General features: G+C 42.7%; 1 protein-coding gene across 2 annotated transcripts in view; it reads right to left on the bottom strand.

Annotated features, from left to right (window-relative positions):
• The window catches only part of LOC311107515 (glypican-4-like), a 96,714-nt gene extending 80,241 nt beyond the window's left edge, over positions 1-16,473 (bottom strand). The window contains exon 1 of one of the 2 annotated variants that reach the window (XM_084150015.1): positions 15,749-16,473. In XM_084150015.1, the coding sequence (XP_084006141.1) occupies positions 15,749-15,896 (148 nt within the window). In that variant the 5' untranslated portion in view covers positions 15,897-16,473. The remainder of the gene's footprint in view (positions 1-15,748) is intronic. The other variant, XM_084150014.1, reaches the window with a different exon arrangement.
• Between the last annotated feature and the right edge of the window lie 1,263 nt (positions 16,474-17,736).

The following is a 17,736-nucleotide window of genomic DNA, read 5'->3' as shown; positions in this document are numbered from 1 at the left end:
GTCCGGATACCTTCCAAATGCACTGTAAAATGGCGAAAATGGTCTTCCAAATAAAACATCTCAACTCCCCGGTGAATTATACCCACGTGTTCAGTCGCAAGTTGCTTTTACCACATGTAGCCTAATGATTTGCATGACATTTATGAAAATGAAGCATGGTTTGTTGTAATGTTGTAAGGTAGGCCTACTGTACTTTTATATTCTTATTAGAGGGGTAATCATTCATTTCTGATAGGCTAACGTTACTTGATGAAGATGTTGTTAGCTTTGGTTAGCAGTAACTCTGTGCTTTCGCCTTGAAGCTAAAATGTAATGAGTGTAAAGACGAGAAACTAAACCCTTTAATTGTCTGCACATGCTTGTGAATTGTTGCATTATTCAAGAGTGTAATATGATTTTGTTGCAATAATTAAGAGTGTAGGCCTAATATAGTTTGCAATGCTTAGCCTCCTGACTAGTGGCTACTGTTACATTTACAGTATTTTTGAGCTGTGAAGCAAGAACGTCAACCAAACCCTCTCTCGGCTCGTGACATTCTCTTCGCTAATGTGAATTGAAAAGTGTATGTACATACAGTAGTATGTAAATTGACATTTCGTCCCGATAACTCTATTCAGTGAGAATAAGCCCTAAGTGTCAGTGGGAACCTCATTGGTGGGAGTCTTGATGCAGGCTTTGGGAGTAATTGGCAGGGATTACAGCTCATCTAGCCTGGACCCAGCACTGGGGTTCCAGCCCAAACACGGAGTTGAGTCCCTGGCTTCAGGCCCTCACTCACTCTGCTCCCCTATTCCCAAACCACAGAGGCCTCTGGCAAATACAAGACAATCCTAATCATCAACATGATCAAAGCCAGTACATTTTCATAACAATCCATACATTTGCATTTTAGTCATTTAGCAGACGCTCTTATCCAGAGTGACTTACAGTAGTGAGTGCATCCATTTTTCTAACTTTTTTGCACTGGTCACCCGTGGCGTGGGAATCAAACCCACAACCCTGGCATTGAAAGCGGCATGCTTTACCAACTGAGCCACATGGGCCCCCTTGGGACCTCGACTGATTGCACGGGACCTTGACTGATTGCACCTTCCTGTATGGAACTTCATTACAGCTTCATGGTCTTGGTCTCTCCCTGGCGCTCACATTAGGGTTGGGCGTAGGGCTGAATTCTTTATGGGTAATCTCTGATGTTAGGATGGCAACAAATTAATTTTTGGTGGTTTTAATGGGCTTTCTGCATTCATTCAAATTGTTGTATACTGGTCAACCAAACTTCAACCAAAAATACTAGGGGCGGCAGGTAGCCTAGTGGTTAAGAGTGTTGGGCCAGCAACCGAAAGGTTGCTTGTTCGAATCCCCCGAGCCGACTAGGTGTAAAATCTGTCGGTCTGCCTACTGTCCTTGAGCAAGGCACTTAACCCTATTGCTCCTGTGAGTCACTCTGGATAAGAGTGTCTGCTAAATGACTAAAATGTAATACCTGACAGTGAAGTAGTCAGTCCTATTTGTAGAACATTTCATAGTCATTGGTTCAAGCTTGCTCCTATCCAGGTCTAATGACGACATGCTCATCAATCCTTGACTGCCGTTTGACAAATAAAAATATTCAATGAAAATCTGTCGGCAAATGAATGTAAACCTAGCATGTACAACTTTGATGGGGGTGGGGGCCACAAAATCTGAACTCATCATGAGGGGCCACAGTGGCTTGTGTGTCTGCATACCCACACCAGCCTTTTGGGGGCACCCCTCCCCACCTTGCGAGCAAAACATTTTAGCATAACCCCTCTTGACAGCGGAGAGAAAAATTACACGTTTTAGAGTTCATTTCCTACAATTCTACACATTTTGCCATAGGGTGGAGAGAAATGTTTGCTGTTTTTAATATGATATCCGAGTGAGAGTGACCAACAAACTCAATGGGAGCCCCTCGGTCGGTAATTCGACCATGATTACTACAGGTTTAGATAGCTGGCCGCTAAGACTAATTTACCAATCTAAAAAAACAGGGGCTAAATGAGTGACGGTCAGTGACTGACATAAGAAAAAAACTGCTGATGCACAACCACATTTTGAAATTGCACCTTGTGTATTCTACTATTCTAACTCAACAGTAAGTTGAGACCCCGACTGAGTTAATAAAATGGGGCCGCCAGTTGCCCATCCCTGCTCCAATTTTAATTTTTTGGGAAGAAAATAAACATTTCCTTTACGCTCCCAAAGTTGTAGACTTGCTGTGGTAAAGAATCCTCCATAAACTCTGGCTATCAGCTTTTAGTAGTCTCTTATGCTACTGGCAGTAAAAACAGATGATTGCCATCATTTTTATTGTGCAGGCCTCCCTTGTAAAAGAGACATTGGTCTTAATGGGACTAAATTAAAATATAGAAGGTTCAGTAAAAATCCACATCGGTAAGGTGAATCAATACTGGTATATAGTCAAATACGATATACCTCCTAGCCCTAGTTGGCTGGTATCCAGATGTTCATACCTTTATACCGTCATTGTCCCATACCGGGGTACAAGGTATTACCGGCGGTGCACACAAGATGGCATTATTTATACAAAAAAAATAAAAATAGAGCCTGTTACCAGAATGCTAGCATATGCTAACAAGTACTAACGAATTCCCATAGCGGATGCTAGCTAAATATTAACGAGTGCAACCGAACATAAACAAATTACAGTATCTCAAAGTAACTCAAGTATATCAAAAGGCTACTCACAGTTTACTGCATGTACAAACAAATATTATACAGCAGGGATCTTGATCCAGGAGAGAGAGTTCTCTGCTGTTTTTGTCAATCTTGCAAGCTAGCCACTTAGCTGACTACACTGTGGACACCGCTTCAAATTAGTGGATTCGACAATTTCAGCCACACACGTTGCTGACAGGTGTATAGAATCAAACACACAGACATGTAATCTCCATAGACAAACACTGGCAGTAGAATGGCCTGTACTGAAGGGCTCAATTACTTTCAATGTGGCACTGTCATAGGATGCAACCTTTCCAACAAGTCAGTTTATCACATTTCTGCCCTGCTAGAGCTGCCCCAGTCAACCTTAAGTGCTGTTATTGTGAAGTGGAAATGTCTAGGAGCAACAACGACTCAGCCACGAAGTAGTAGGCCACAAGCTCACAGGACGGGTCTGCAGAGTGCTGAAGCGCGTAAAAATCTTCTGTCCTCGTTTGCAACACTCACTACCGAGTTCCAAACTGCATCTGGAAGCAATGTCAGCACAATAACTGTTCGTTGGGGGCTTCATGAAATGGGTTTCAACGGCCAAGCAGCCGCACACAAACCATAGGCAATGCCAAGCTTCGGCTGGAGTGATGTAAAGCTTGCCGCCATTGGACTCTGGAGCAGTGGAAAAGCGTTCTCTGGAGTGATGATTCACACTTCACCATCTGGCAGTCCGACGGACAAATCTGGGTTTGGCGGATGCCAGGAGAACGCTACCTGCCCCAATGCATAGTGACAACTGTAAAGTTTGGTGGAGGAGGAATAATGGTCTGGGGTTGTTTTCCATGGTTCGGGCTAGGACCCTTAGTTCCAGTGAAGGGAAATCTTAACACTACAGCATACAATGACATTCTAGATGATTCTGTGCTTCCAACTTTGTGGCAACAGTTTGGGGAAGGTCCTTTCCTGTTTCAGCATGACAATGCCCCTGTGCACAAAGCGAGGTCCATACAGAAATGGTTTGTTGAGATCGGTGTGGAAGAACTTGACTGGCCTGCACAGAGCCCTGACATCAACCCCATCGAACACCTTTGGGATGAATTGGAACGTTGACTGCGAGCCAGGCCAAATCGTCCAACATCAGTGCCCGACCTCACTAATGCTTGTGGCTGAATGGAAGCAAGTCCCCGCAGCAATGTTCCAACATCTAGTGGAAAGCCTTCCCAGAAGAGTGGAGGCTGTTATAGCAGCAAAGGGGGGACCAACACCATATTAATGCCCATGATTTTGGAATGAGATGTTCGACGAGCATACTTTTGGCCATGTAGTGTAGATAATGGCAAAAGAGCTCTATGTTCACGTCATCTGACCAAAGCGCCGGTTCCAGCACCAATGCCGTTTATCAAACTCCAGGTGTTTACATTTGTTGGATGACAGGAAAATAGAGCTCTTTGGCCACGCACACCAGTGGTAGGTTTGGTGTCAAAATGAGAATGCATAAGCAGAAAATAACCCCCTACCTACTATAAAATATGGTGGTGGAGCTTTAATGTTATGGGGCTATTTTGCTTCCACTGGTCCAACTTTACCCAGTACCAGGACATTCAGCCAAAAACCAGGTTGACTTTGCCAGGAGGCTGAAACTTGGCAGCAAGTGGATCTTCCAACAAGACAATAACCACAAGCACACATCAACATCCACAAAGAAAATGGTTAATTGGCAACAAAAGAAACATTATGCAATGGCCATCTCAGTCACCAGACTTGAAACCCATTAGAAACTTGTGGTGTGAATTGAAGAGGGTAACCCATAAGTGCAGAGGAAGGATATCAAGGATCTGGAAGGATTTTGTATGGAGGAATAGGCTAAGATCCCTCCAAATGCGTTTTCCAACTCGTAAGTATTGAAAAGTATTGAAAACAGGGGTGTCAATCATTTTGGAGAATTGTTTTATTACTTGTTCAACCAAATCTCTTTCTCTGAGCAATTGTATAAAATCATTTCAAAAATTTATTTGGCATACCATACAGCTCAGTATTTGAATTATTGATTTAATACAATCATTTTTGCTCATCTTTATCAAAGGGTGTCAGGAGGAAGAAAGGAAAGACTAAAATAATGAAATAAACCCCCCCTCCAGATTTGTTACAGAGCAGGTCCTATGAGCTGAGCGGGACGAGAGAAAGTCAGGGAAACATGAACTGATATGTCAGCCGGAACGAGGGGGGAAAGAGACTGCCGACTTAACAGCATGCAAACAGGACGTGTTAACAAGGAGTTTGAGGGGGCACTCCTGCCCCTGAGGGGGTGAAAGTGTGGAAAGCCACAAACCCAGCTCAAGATTTCTCACAGCGCTCCCCAGAAAGAGGCGCGGGCCCATAACCATAGAAATACAACACCTTCCATGGCTGGATTCAAACTCTCTCTCTCAGCAACACTAGAGAAAAAACTACAGAGCAACGAGCCAAACTGGGAGAGACACATGAGTGTTCGATTAAGGCCATGGTATATAGAGAGCAACATGCTAGTTTATATGTCCGTGCTTGTGTATGTAGCCTATATTTGTGTTTGTTTGCATATTTACATTTTAGTCATTTAGCAGATGCTCTTATCCAGAGTGACTTACAGTTAGTGCATTCATCTTAAGATAGCTAGGTGGGACAACCACACATCTCAGTCATAGTAAGTACATTTTTCCGTAATAAAGTAGCTATCAGGAAAGTCAGTGCTAGTAGGGGGGAAAAAGTCAAGTGCGAGTGTTAGTTCATCAAAGGCAATACATTTTTTATAACGAGAGAGCGAGCGAGAGCGAGATTAAGCACATATTCTGTCAAACCTGGGCCCTGACAGTAAATCACAGTAAGACAAAAATAATGGTGTTCGAAAAAAGGTCAAGTTGCCAGGACCACAAATACAAATTCCATCTAGACACTGTTACCCTAGAGCACATAAACAACTATACATACCTTGGCCTAAACATCAGAGCCACAGGTAACTTCCACAAAGCTGTGAACGATCTGACAGACTAGGCAAGAAGGGCCTTTATGCCTTCAAAGGGAACATAAAATTCAACATACCAATTAGGATCTGGCTAAAAATACTTCAATCAGTTATAAAACCCATTGCCCTTTATAGTTCTGACGACTGGGGTCCGCTCACCAACCAAGAATTCACAAAATTGGCCAAACACCAAATTGAGACTCTGCATGCAGAATTCTGCTAAAATATCCTCTGTGTACAACGTAAAACACCAAATAATGCATGCAAAGCAGAATTAGGCCGATATCCGCTAATTATCAAAATCCAGAAAAGAGCCGTTAAATTCTACAACCACCTAAAAGGAAGCGATTCCCAAACCTTCCATAACAAAGCCATCACCTACAGAGAGATGAACCTGGAGAAGAGTCCCCTAAGCAAGCTGGTCCTGGGGCTCTGTTCATGAATTCAAACAGACCCCACAGAGCCCCAGGACAGCAACACAATTAGACCCAACCAAATCATGAGAAAAAAAGAGATGATTCTTTCCAATGTGTCAAGTAATTAACAAAAAAACGGCGCAAACTAGAATGCTATTTGGCCCTAAACAGCGAGTACACTGGCAGAATACCTGACCTCTGTGACTGACCCAAACCTAAGGAGAGCTTTGACTAAGTACAGACTCAGTGAGGCAAACCTGGCTCTCAAAAGAAGACAGGCTATATGCACACAGCCCACAAAATGAGGTGGAAACTGATCTGCACTTCCTAACCTCCTGCCAAATGTATGACCATATTAGAGAAACATACAGTGGGGAGAACAAGTATTTGATACACTGCAGATTTTCCTACTTACAAAGCATGTAATTTTTATCATAGGTACACTTCAACTGTGAGAGACGGAATCTAAAACAAAAATCCAGAAAATCACATTGTATGATTTTTAAGTAATTAATTTGCATTTTATTGCATGACATAAGTATTTGATACATCAGAAAAGCAGAACTTAATATTTGGTACAGAAACCTTTGTTTGCAATTACAGAGATCATACGTTTCCTGTAGGTCTTGACCAGGTTTGCACACACTGCAGCAGGGATTTTGGCCCACTCCTCCATACAGACCTTCTCCAGAACCTTCAGGTTTCAGGGCTGTCGCTGGGCAATACGGACTTTCAGCTAGCTCCCTCCAAAGATTTTCTATTGGGTTCAGGTCTGGAGACTGGCTAGGCCACTCCAGGACCTTGAGATGCTTCTTACGGAGCCACTCCTTAGTTGCCCTGGCTGTGTGTTTCGGGTCGTTGTCATGCTGGAAGACCCAGCCACGACCCATCTTCAATGCCCTTACTGAGGGAAGGAGGTTGTTGGCCAAGATCTCGTGATACATGGCCCCATCCATCCTCCCCTCAATACGGTGCAGTCGTCCTGTCCCCTTTGCAGAAAAGCATCACCAAAGAATGATGTTTCCACCTCCATGCTTCAAGGTTGGGATGGTGTTCTTGGGGGTTGTACTCATCCTTCTTCTTCCTCCAAACACGGCGAGTGGAGTTTAGACCAAAAAGCTCTATTTTTGTCTCATCAGACCACATGACCTTCTCCCATTCCTCCTCTGGATCATCCAGATGGTCATTGGCAAACTTCAGACGGGCCTGGACATGCGCTGGCTTGAGCAGGGGGACCTTGCGTGCGCTGCAGGATTTTAATCCATGACGGCGTAGTGTGTTACGAATGGTTTTCTTTGAGACTGTGGTCCCAGCTCTCTTCAGGTCATTGACCAGGTCCTGCCGGGTAGTTCTGGGCTGATCCCTCACCTTCCTCATGATCATTGATGCCCCACGAGGTGAGATCTTGCATGGAGCCCCAGACAGAGTGTGATTGACCATCATCTTGAACTTCTTCCATTTTCTAATAATTGCGCCAACAGTTGTTGCCTTCTCACCAAGCTGCTTGCCTATTGTCCTGTAGCCCATCCCAGCCTTGGGCAGGTCTACAATTGTATCCCTGATGTCCTTACACAGCTCTCTGGTCTTGACCATTGTGGAGAGGTTGGAGTCTGTTTGATTGAGTGTGTGGACAGGTGTCTTTTATACAGGTAACTAGTTCAAACAGGTGCAGTTAATACAGGTAATGAGTGGAGAACAGGAGGGCTTCTTAAAGAAAAACTAACAGGTCTGTGAGAGCCGGAATTCTTACTGGTTGGTAGGTGATCAAATACTTATGTCATGCAATAAAATGCAAATTAATTACTTAAAAATCATACAATGGGATTTTCTGGATTTTTGTTTTAGATTCCGTCTCTCACAGTTGAAGTGTACCTATGATAAAAATTACAGACCTACATGCTTTGTAAGTAGGAAAACCTGCAAAATCAGCAGTGTATCAAATACTTGTTCTCCCCACTGTATTTCCCTCATATTACACAGACCCACAAAGAAATCGAAAACAAACACAATCTTGATAAACTCCCATATCTATTGGGTGAAATACCACAGTGTGCCATCACAGGCAGCAATATTTGTGACCCGTTGCCACAAGAAAAGGGCAACCAGTGAAGAACAAACACTATTGTAAATACAACCCATATTTATGTTGATTTATTTTCCCTGTGAATGTGGATAAGGCAGCGAGCGGCTGGAAGCAGTAAAGCAACGGGTGCCAGGAGGATCACTGGTCACAGCGCTGCCGCCCCGCCCGGTCGCCACGGGACAGGAAGCTGATAAGGCTGCTGCTACACCACTGAGCCAGCAGGCATGTGCACCAGCCCCCCAGCCTACCCCAGGCCAGGCAAGCCAGTCACACACACACACACACACACACACACACACACACAAACCTCCTCTTCAGGATCACAAGACCTCTTCCTCCGGATATATACACTACCGGTCAAAAGTTTTAGAACACCTACTCATTCCATGTTTTTACTATGTTCTACATTGTGAAATAACACATATGGAATCATGTAGTAACCAAAAAAGTTTTTGTTAAATCAAAATATATTTTATATTTGAGATTCTTCAAATAGCCACCCTTTGCCTTGATGACAGGTTTGCACACTCTTGGCATTCTCTAAACCTGCTTCATGAGGTAGTCACCTTCTTAAAAGTTAATTTGTGGAATTTCTTTCCTTCTTAATGCGTTTGAGCCAATCAGTTGTGTTGTGACAAGGTAGGGGGGGTATACAGAAAATAGCCCTATTTGGTAAAAGACCAAGTCCATAAAGAGAAACGACAGTCCATCATTACTTTAAGACATGAAGGTCAGTCAATACGGAACATTTCAAGAACTTTGAAAGTTTCTTCAAGTGCAGTTGCAAAAACCATCAAGCGCTATGATGAAACTGGCTCTCATGAGGACCACCACATGAATGGAAGACCCAGAGTTACCTCTGGTGCAGAGGATAAGTTCATTAAAGTTACCAGCCTCAGAAATTGCAGCCCAAATAAATGCTTCACAGAGTTCAAGTAACAGACATCTCAACATCAACTGTTCAGAGGAGACTGTGTGAATCAGGCCTTCATGGTCGAATTGCTGCAACGAAACCACTACTAAAGGACACCAATAAGAAGAAGAGACTTGATTGGGCCAAGAAAGACGAGCAATGGACATTAGACCGGTGGAAACCTGTCCTTTGGTCTGGAGTCCAATTTTGAGATTTTTGGTTCCAACTGCCGTGTCTTTGTGAGACGCAGAGTAGGTGAACGGATGATCGCTGCATGTGTGGTTCCCACCGTGAAGCATGGAGGAGGAGGTGTGATGGTGCTTTGCTGATGACACTTTCTGTGATTTATTTAGAATTCAAGGCACACTTAACCATCATGGCTACCACAGCATTCTGCAGCAAAACGCCATCCCATCTGGTTTGGGCTTAGTGGGACTATCATTTGTTTTCCAACAGGACAATGACCCAACACACCTCCAGGCTGTGTAAGGGCTATTTTATCAAGAAGGAGAGTGATGGAGTGCTGCATCAGATGACCTGGCCTCCACAATCCAAACTGAGATGGTTTGGAAAGAGTCGTACCGCAGTGTTTAACACTTTGTTTTTGTTACTACATGATTCCATATGTGCTATTTCATAGTTTTGATGTCTTCACTATTATTCTACAATGTAGAAAATAGTAAAAAATAAAGAAAAACCCTTGAATGAGTAGGTGTGTCCAAAATTTTGACTGGTACTGTATATATACATACACAAACACACTTCGGACTCCGACATTGTTCGTCCTAATATTTCTTAATTCCATTAGTTTACTTTTTAGATGTGTGTGTATTGTTAGATGTTACTGCACTGTTGGAGCTAGGAACACAAGCATTTTGCTACATCAGCAATAACATCTGCTAAATATGTGTATGCGACCAATAACATTTGATTTGAGTATGTCCCAGTTCCCCTAGCCTACTCGTATCTGCTGAATGTCATCGCAATAACACAACCTGCTATTAACAAAACCTTAAAAATGCAGAGCCCACAGTCACCAGCAAAGAAGGGGACGGCTCCCACTCCACCCCTAAGCGTCTTCAGCTCACTCACTGACTCACTCACAGGCCAATGTGCTGAAGTCATAGTTGCTTTGAGCTTCAGTCATAATGCACCGGACTGATTAAGAGCGCAATGTTCCTGCAGCAGAAAGGAGGGAGGGAAAATGACCCTTCTCCCGTTAGTCTTTGATCCTTGCCATTGGCCCATTCCTGAGGCATGACATCAGGCCCAACCGCCAGTGTAAACCAAAACAGATTTTTCACTTGAGTAGAAATAGAAAAGAGAGAAACGCAGTGTGGCACATGGCCCGGATGGAATGAGGAGCTGTTGACATGGTTGATACCAATCTGGTCAGTGTTAACCGCTCTGTTTTCTGCCTCTTTTGAAAAGCGGGTCCCTCCTGCCACCGTGCAGCAAAGCACTTGACACACATTTTCTGTTGCCACTGATCGAGCGCCACTGCCAGTGATGTATTTGCCCCCCCCCCAGTTACCATGTGAAGGTTGTAAAAGACAGACCATGGGACCAAGAAACCATTTAACAATCGACTCTGTTACTCCATATCTGTCAATGCTTGAGCATTGATGAGTTTTCCATTACAGTTTGATTACATTAAAACATCTATATTGAATCTTAGTCAGTGTGGATTCCAACTAAGCTGTCGGCTCTAATTTGCATGGTTACAAACATTGTTAACTCCGTAACAAAAGGTGCTTGTGGTTGGAGGAAAGCGATGTTAAGGGCTACATGTGCAATAAGCAGTGAATTCCACCAATCGCTGAATTATGGCCATAATATCAGAGGCGACAACAGATAAATAAACACTGCTATTTCAGTGACGCAGAGCCTTTTAGGGGCTTTTGGAATGGCCTGGAATGTAGTATAGGAAGAATTTAAGTGTACTTAAATCATAATAATACCCTTGCTGATTAATCGCTGGGAGGGAAGGGGTAGTTGAATTGGCAACAATGAGACATAATTTCATGCATACGTCGTCTGTGTGTGTGTGTGTATATACCATGTCCAATGTGCTGCCTGGAACGATTCAGAAATAGACCGTTTTAAAGTGGACCGAGGAGAATAAATGTTTTGACTCACTGCAAGGTGAAGTGCAGCAGAACTCTGAAAGCCCAGAATGGAGGGGAGCTCAATTAGATTTCACCTCTGAGGCATTTTCTCCCTAGCAACACGAGAGAAAAAAATTCCTAGAAGCAAGGCAGGGGCTTTTGTGTTCCCCTCTGCTTTTTCAGAGCCCCAACCCTATTTGACTACAGTAGACCTTGTCACACTCCCTGGATAAATTCTCTCAGCCTCTATCGATGACAGAGGTGCTCGTTGAAGTTGGCCCTGCATTGGGGCCAGGCGTACATATTGGGATACTTTTTGTGTATGCGTGCAACACACAAACCTGCACAACAGAACTGCCTTTTATAATCTCCCTCATTTGAAACTATCACAACAATTCACAGATATCACACACAATACACCACAATAAATGCAGACATGTTGGCGAACACTCAATTATGTTTTTCATGATGATGATAGACAACCAAAGACAAAGAGCCTGGAAAGCAATCAAGGCCTACAATTAACACCTGACGCCTGCCAAATACGGGTCGATTTTGGCAGCCAGAGTGGCGGGTGGTCAGGGCTCCACAGTGTGACCATTTCACTTGCATTTGTGAATAAAAATAGTCAAGTATGATCACATTCATAGTCAAATGCTGCAGTAGCAGTTTTCTAAGTATTTCTGCCATTTTGTTTCATAGCTGGTAAATTAATCGCACAAAGCCAAAGAACGATGAATCCTAGCCTATCCCACCTCGCGCTGCAACACTGCCTGGTTGGGGGTTGTGCGCATGTGAAGCGCTGAGTGAAACATTCATTGTTAGAAGTGCTGCGCACAGACATAAAAGTTGGTCTAATTTACTTGAAACGAAAGTCTACTGAAGTGAGACTTTACATTGTTTTGTTCACAATCTAGGTTGTTTTTCAATATTTGAGTTTCAACTGCTAGAGAAGAGAAAACAACGCTGCTACTAGTCAGACTAACATGCTGACCACACCTCCCGCGTTGCGTGCGCCGCAAAATAAATGTACACATACTTGTTATTCAATAATTTCATCCAAACTGCTCGCGAACATCTGTGTAGCCAAGCGCTAAAATAGCGCCTGGTTCTATTTCTGACGCATGACGCGCTGCAAGTCCCGCCTCTCCCATCACCTCATTGGTTTTTAGGAGCATATACCCACATGGGTGATTGAAAGATGAACTGACGTCCACACTCCAGTCCAGTTGGTGGTGGTAATGCACCTTAAAGTTGGTCCACAGAAGAAGACTAAGAAGACTGAAGGAGGAGAGATTCCTAGAAACTAACTAGGTTTCCCCTTTTATCTGTGGATTAATTTTCGGAGTAGAGAACACACGATTTTGTGTGACTCAAAATGGGTCAAACTTCTACAAAGATCCAGAAAAAAAGGACCTTGTGTATTTCAGGTAAAATAACAACCCAATGTTTATATCCCAGGACAAATTAGCTAGCAACAGCAAGCTAGCTAAATGTCCATGAATGTTTCATGTGTTTCGACCTGTCCCCAAATTAATATAGTTGGTTCAGAATTCGTTTTGATATATCAACCTGCGTGTCCTGATCACGTCTGGTGTGGATGGACAAAATCAACATGTGCACGATGGGTGTTAATCTTACAAGGCATGACTCAAGTCGCGTTACCACGGTAACCTCCCACCGTTAAAGGGGAAGGTGAAAATGTGTCTCATTGTGATATTTTGGTTAAAAAACAGGTCACAAAAAGAATTATGAAATTAAACAATATACCACATTACTTCTTACTAGTAATACATGTATTGTTTTAGAAAGATTACAAAGCATGCTCATCTGTTTTTCTGTGTTTTGTTAGAGTAATTTTAGCATTAAAAAAAACACAGTGGCTGGTGGACCAAAAAGTTAATTTTAGGCCCTGAAAGCAATCTATGGTACACCCTGATACAGATCCATACAACTCAGATTCTAATGAGCCAATCTAGGCCTCAGCAAAGGGAACCTGAAAACTCTGTCATTCACTGTGAACAGATGCATGGCAGTGGTAAAATAAACTAGTGGCAAGGATGTCACTATGAATGAGAGTATAAAAGTGGATCTGTCAGTCAAATCAACAGCATTTATTCTCTAAACATGTCACCTTATCTGTTTTTGACCAGACATCTACCAAATCAAGGCGCTAACAGGACAACTTTGTTTAGTTCCTTTAAGGCCTGGGGTGAAGGAATAACACTTCGGTGAAAGGCTAGTTAGTTACAAAACTGGGATGCCTATAAGGCACATGAAGAGGGAATCCTACTAATAGGTGATGCAAAGAACCAACATGCTGATGACCATAGAGATCCTATGAAACTATTCAAATTCCTAATTCTATGCTGATGACCATGTCTGTTAAAAGTTAAGATATGGATAATATGACATCATGATCTATAGAAAAGGAGACCAAAACCACATTCAACATATTATCCATGCAGCACTGAATCTAATATGTCCTAAAAGTTCCAACACGTTGGTAAAACCTGAAATTGACCAAAAACTGAAAAGGGATAAGGACGAGAGGAGGGTGGGATTTAAAGTATGTGGGGCTCAGGGAATAATTTATTGCCCCCCCCATTCCCACCACCGCTGCTCTCGGCTCCCCTGTACAGCCATTTAGAATTTCCCCCGAAATGTGCATTACTTCCAAAAGGAATTGAAACTATACGATTATTAACTAAATGTGTAGCCTATTGAGTGTTCACTTTGGCTGGGGGCTGTGCGCACGTGGGACCGATCATATTCCGACCCGAAAAAGACTCACCGAGGAAAATAAATTGCTCCTGTTGTGGACAACACATGGGGCATTAAGGATATGGACCTTGTTTGTCCAACTGACTTTTCATCTGGGATTTAGAGCAGTAAATGACTTGTAACTGGAAAGTTAAACTCAAACTTTTTTTAACTCAAAATGTAGCAGATATTATGTTCTTCTCTAGCTTTGAGAAATATTATGATTTCTTTGAGAAAGTTGCATAAATAATACGATGTAATAATATTTAAAAAGATGTATGGTTTTTGTTTCCCCAAAACGTCTAGTCTTAAAAGTACCTGTCTATCTTACAAACAAATAAAAACATCAAACAGACTATTACACTAGAGACTGTATGGCATGCTCTAAATTGACTTCTAACGTCAAATACATGTCCACGTTTTCCTCCAAACCACTGCAGGTAATAAGGGCCGCAAAGACACTACTTCGGAAGTCGGGGTATAAAGTACTGGACTGAAGAGTTTGTATATTGCTTTAGTTTCTGTTGTTGTATATCAGGGAAAAATGTTTCCTAAATGAAGGAGGCAAGTATTTGCTGTTTATTTTTGCTGTGGAATATAGTAAAAACAAAAGTAATGCTGCGTTTAGATGGTATGATGTAGACCAGGGTTCTTCAATTCCGGTCCTGGAGGGCCGAAACACTGTTTTTTATTTCTACCTGCACTGTTTTTTATTTCTACCTGCTAGTTAATTGCACTCACCTGGTGTCCCAGGTCTGAATTAGCCCCTGATTAGAAGGAGAGGATGAAAAACAGAGGTGTTTCGGCCCTCCAGGACCGGAATTGAAGAACCCTGATGTAGACGGTAAACCAGATGTCATTGTTTTCAATGAGAGCAATAAGGTAAATGCCATTGAGGCTGGGGGTGAAATGTGTCAGCCGCCACGGTATACGGGTTTAGCAGCCAGAGTTAAAATATTTAAACTTTTGCCGTCCGCCATAGCGTTGTTTTCTACCGGATGTTGATTTGCACTGTTTGTTTACTGAAATCACCACAGCAACGCATACAGTCTTGCTGGCTTGCTTTTTGCCGTCGCTGTCTTTCTTGTTTTCCCGCCAACTGGTATAAAGTTTTTTGCGTCCCTCGTCTAAATGCAGCATAAGGCAACAACAGCCATGCAAGTTTAGCCCAGGGGTGTCAAACTAATTTGCTCCGGAGGTCGTATTCAGTCTTAAACGAGGTCCGAAGGGACACACTGAAAATGTCAATGCTCCCCCCTTTAGCTTTAATTTCGGTGATTATCGAGCTGGACAGTCAAGAAACTGTCCAGTCCCCCCTTAATAAATGTTTTACTCAAACTACCGATTTGATAACTATGGGGGGGGAGTTCAGTTATTTTAAGCCAAGTGGGCTATTCATTAATGATTAATGTCATAAGATCTGTCATATGAATACTAGGACCACTTTTTGTTAATGTCAATCATCCAACTTCGGTAGAAGATTGTAGAACGATAGCTTTAGGCTATGTTAAACTTGCCTATCAAATTATTTTCAGATGTGTGTTACTTTAAACTCACAAACGTTACATGATAACGTTACAAGTGATCTTGATTGTAACATTGTAGCTTTAAATGTGACAATTCGCGCGTCAATCATCTTCATGGAAAGTCTTAACAGACAAGCACACCTACATGACGGAACAAACACACTTAACACTAACATTATATTGTTCTGGCCTAAATGAAATAGAAAACGTTGAAATTACTAATGAACAAGATTTAAGGCAAACTTACCGTGCACCCCTTTGTTTGGAACGTCATTGACATTGAAGCCTTTGGAACTGTATGCAGCCCTAACTTCATTGCAGCTTTTCGAGTTGGGCTCAGCCTTCGTCGAAACAAAAAGCACGGCCAATGTGTAAACCGTTGAGAACACTAACATCGTGTTTATTGAATCCGTTAAATAAGTGTATTATGGGCACACAAAAACACGAGAAAAGCGTTCAGTTCTATTAGGTTACTAGGACAGTTTCAACTCGCACGTTGGGATTTCCACATGGAGACGGGGATTTCCTTGCACTTCGCTGGCTACTAGCTAAAGCTCTTAACAGTTGCAAATTGGTTGACTAGCTAACCGGATTCTAAATTCACAACCGTGCTTGGGCCACCTTAAAACTATACATATAGAAAAAAAGGCAATGTTGTAAAAAAAAAAAAAAAGTCTCGGTTTTTGTCTTCAGAATGTATTTCGAGTTCCAGACTCTCCCATAGAAACACAAAGCAAGCAAAAAAAACATTGGTTTCAAACTTAAGGTTAACGTTACCACTTTCCTAAAATAGGCAACCAAACGAAAACAGCCAAACTTATTTTTACAATGTCCGTCTGTAAAGTTGCATCCACCTCGACTTCGGTTCCAACGAAGGACAATGATGGGCGAAAAGAAAAAAAAAAAACTGAAAGTTGACCAAACGTTTTTGCAACCTTCAGCGAGCTACAGTTTTTTGACAGACAGGACACTAGACTGTATTCTAGGCGTGCTGAAGTCCAGAGGCTAAGCGCCTAGCTAAATCCTTGTGGATAGCTAGAATTGCGAGTTCCGGACAAAGACTTGGCAACACAAAATGCCCGGAATGGAGCATGGACCGGACCTTACGCCTCGATCACACCGACAGTTTGGGTGTATTTGAATTTAGGTACATCAGAAGGACGCAGCATAGCCTTGCAGAGGCAATTGTAGTAGGTTCTGTGTGGTGCATACATCCAACGAATGCGTCCAACTGTATGCATAGACGGCTTGACAGAAATGGTAGCAGAAGGTGAATGTTAAACTTTTGTTGCACACATATCCAGATGATTCTGCATACTATTTTGAGCTATTCACTATCGGTGTGATCAAGGCATATCGCTACCTTCTGCTACCATTTCCTTCAAGCCTTCTACACATATAACTTGATGCATACCTTCGACAAATCCAACATATGTGCCACACAGGATGCACTGCAACTGCAACACAATGCTACAAGGCAAACGCAGTGTTCCATTGGAAATTAATGTACTTCTGGTGTACGAGAACGCAAAACACTGTCGGTGTAATCGAGACAGCATCATTGCGTTTTGGTACACCAGAAGTACAATAATTTCCAACTGCCTACTCATTTGAAGTATTACTGAACAAAAATATAAACTTAACATTAAACAATTTCAAAGATTTTACTGAGTTACAGTTCATAGAAGGAAATTAGCCCTAATCTATGGATTTCACATGTCTGGGCAGGGGCGCAGCCATTGGTGGGCCTGGGAGGGCATAGACCCACCCACTTGGGAGCCAGGCCCACCCACTGGGGAGCCAGGCCCAGCCAATCAGAATTAGTTTTTCCCCACAAAAGGGATTTATTACAGACAGAAATACTCATCAACTGGCTTTTCTGATGTTTCATCAACTGGCCGGGTGGCTGGTCTCAGACAATCTCGCAAGTGAAGAAGCCAGATGTGGAGGTCCTGAGCTGGCGTGGTTACACGTGGTCTGCGGTTGTGAGGCCGGTTGGACGTACTGCCAAATTCTCTAAAACGACGTTGGTAGAGAAATTAACATTCAATTCACTGGCAACCGCTCTGGTGGAAATTCCTGCAGTCAGCATGCCAATTGCATGCTCCCTAAAAACTTGAGACATCTGTGGCATTGTGTTGTGTGACAAAACTGCACATTTTAGAGTGGCCTTTTATTGTCCCAGCACAGGGTGCACCTGTGTAAGGATCATGCTGTTTAATCAGCTTCTTGATA

This window comes from Coregonus lavaretus (genome assembly GCF_964263955.1).
Source record: "Coregonus lavaretus genome assembly, chromosome: 32".
Classification (NCBI taxonomy): Eukaryota; Metazoa; Chordata; class Actinopteri; order Salmoniformes; family Salmonidae; genus Coregonus; species Coregonus lavaretus.
This window is presented reverse-complemented; position numbering and strand designations above follow the sequence as displayed.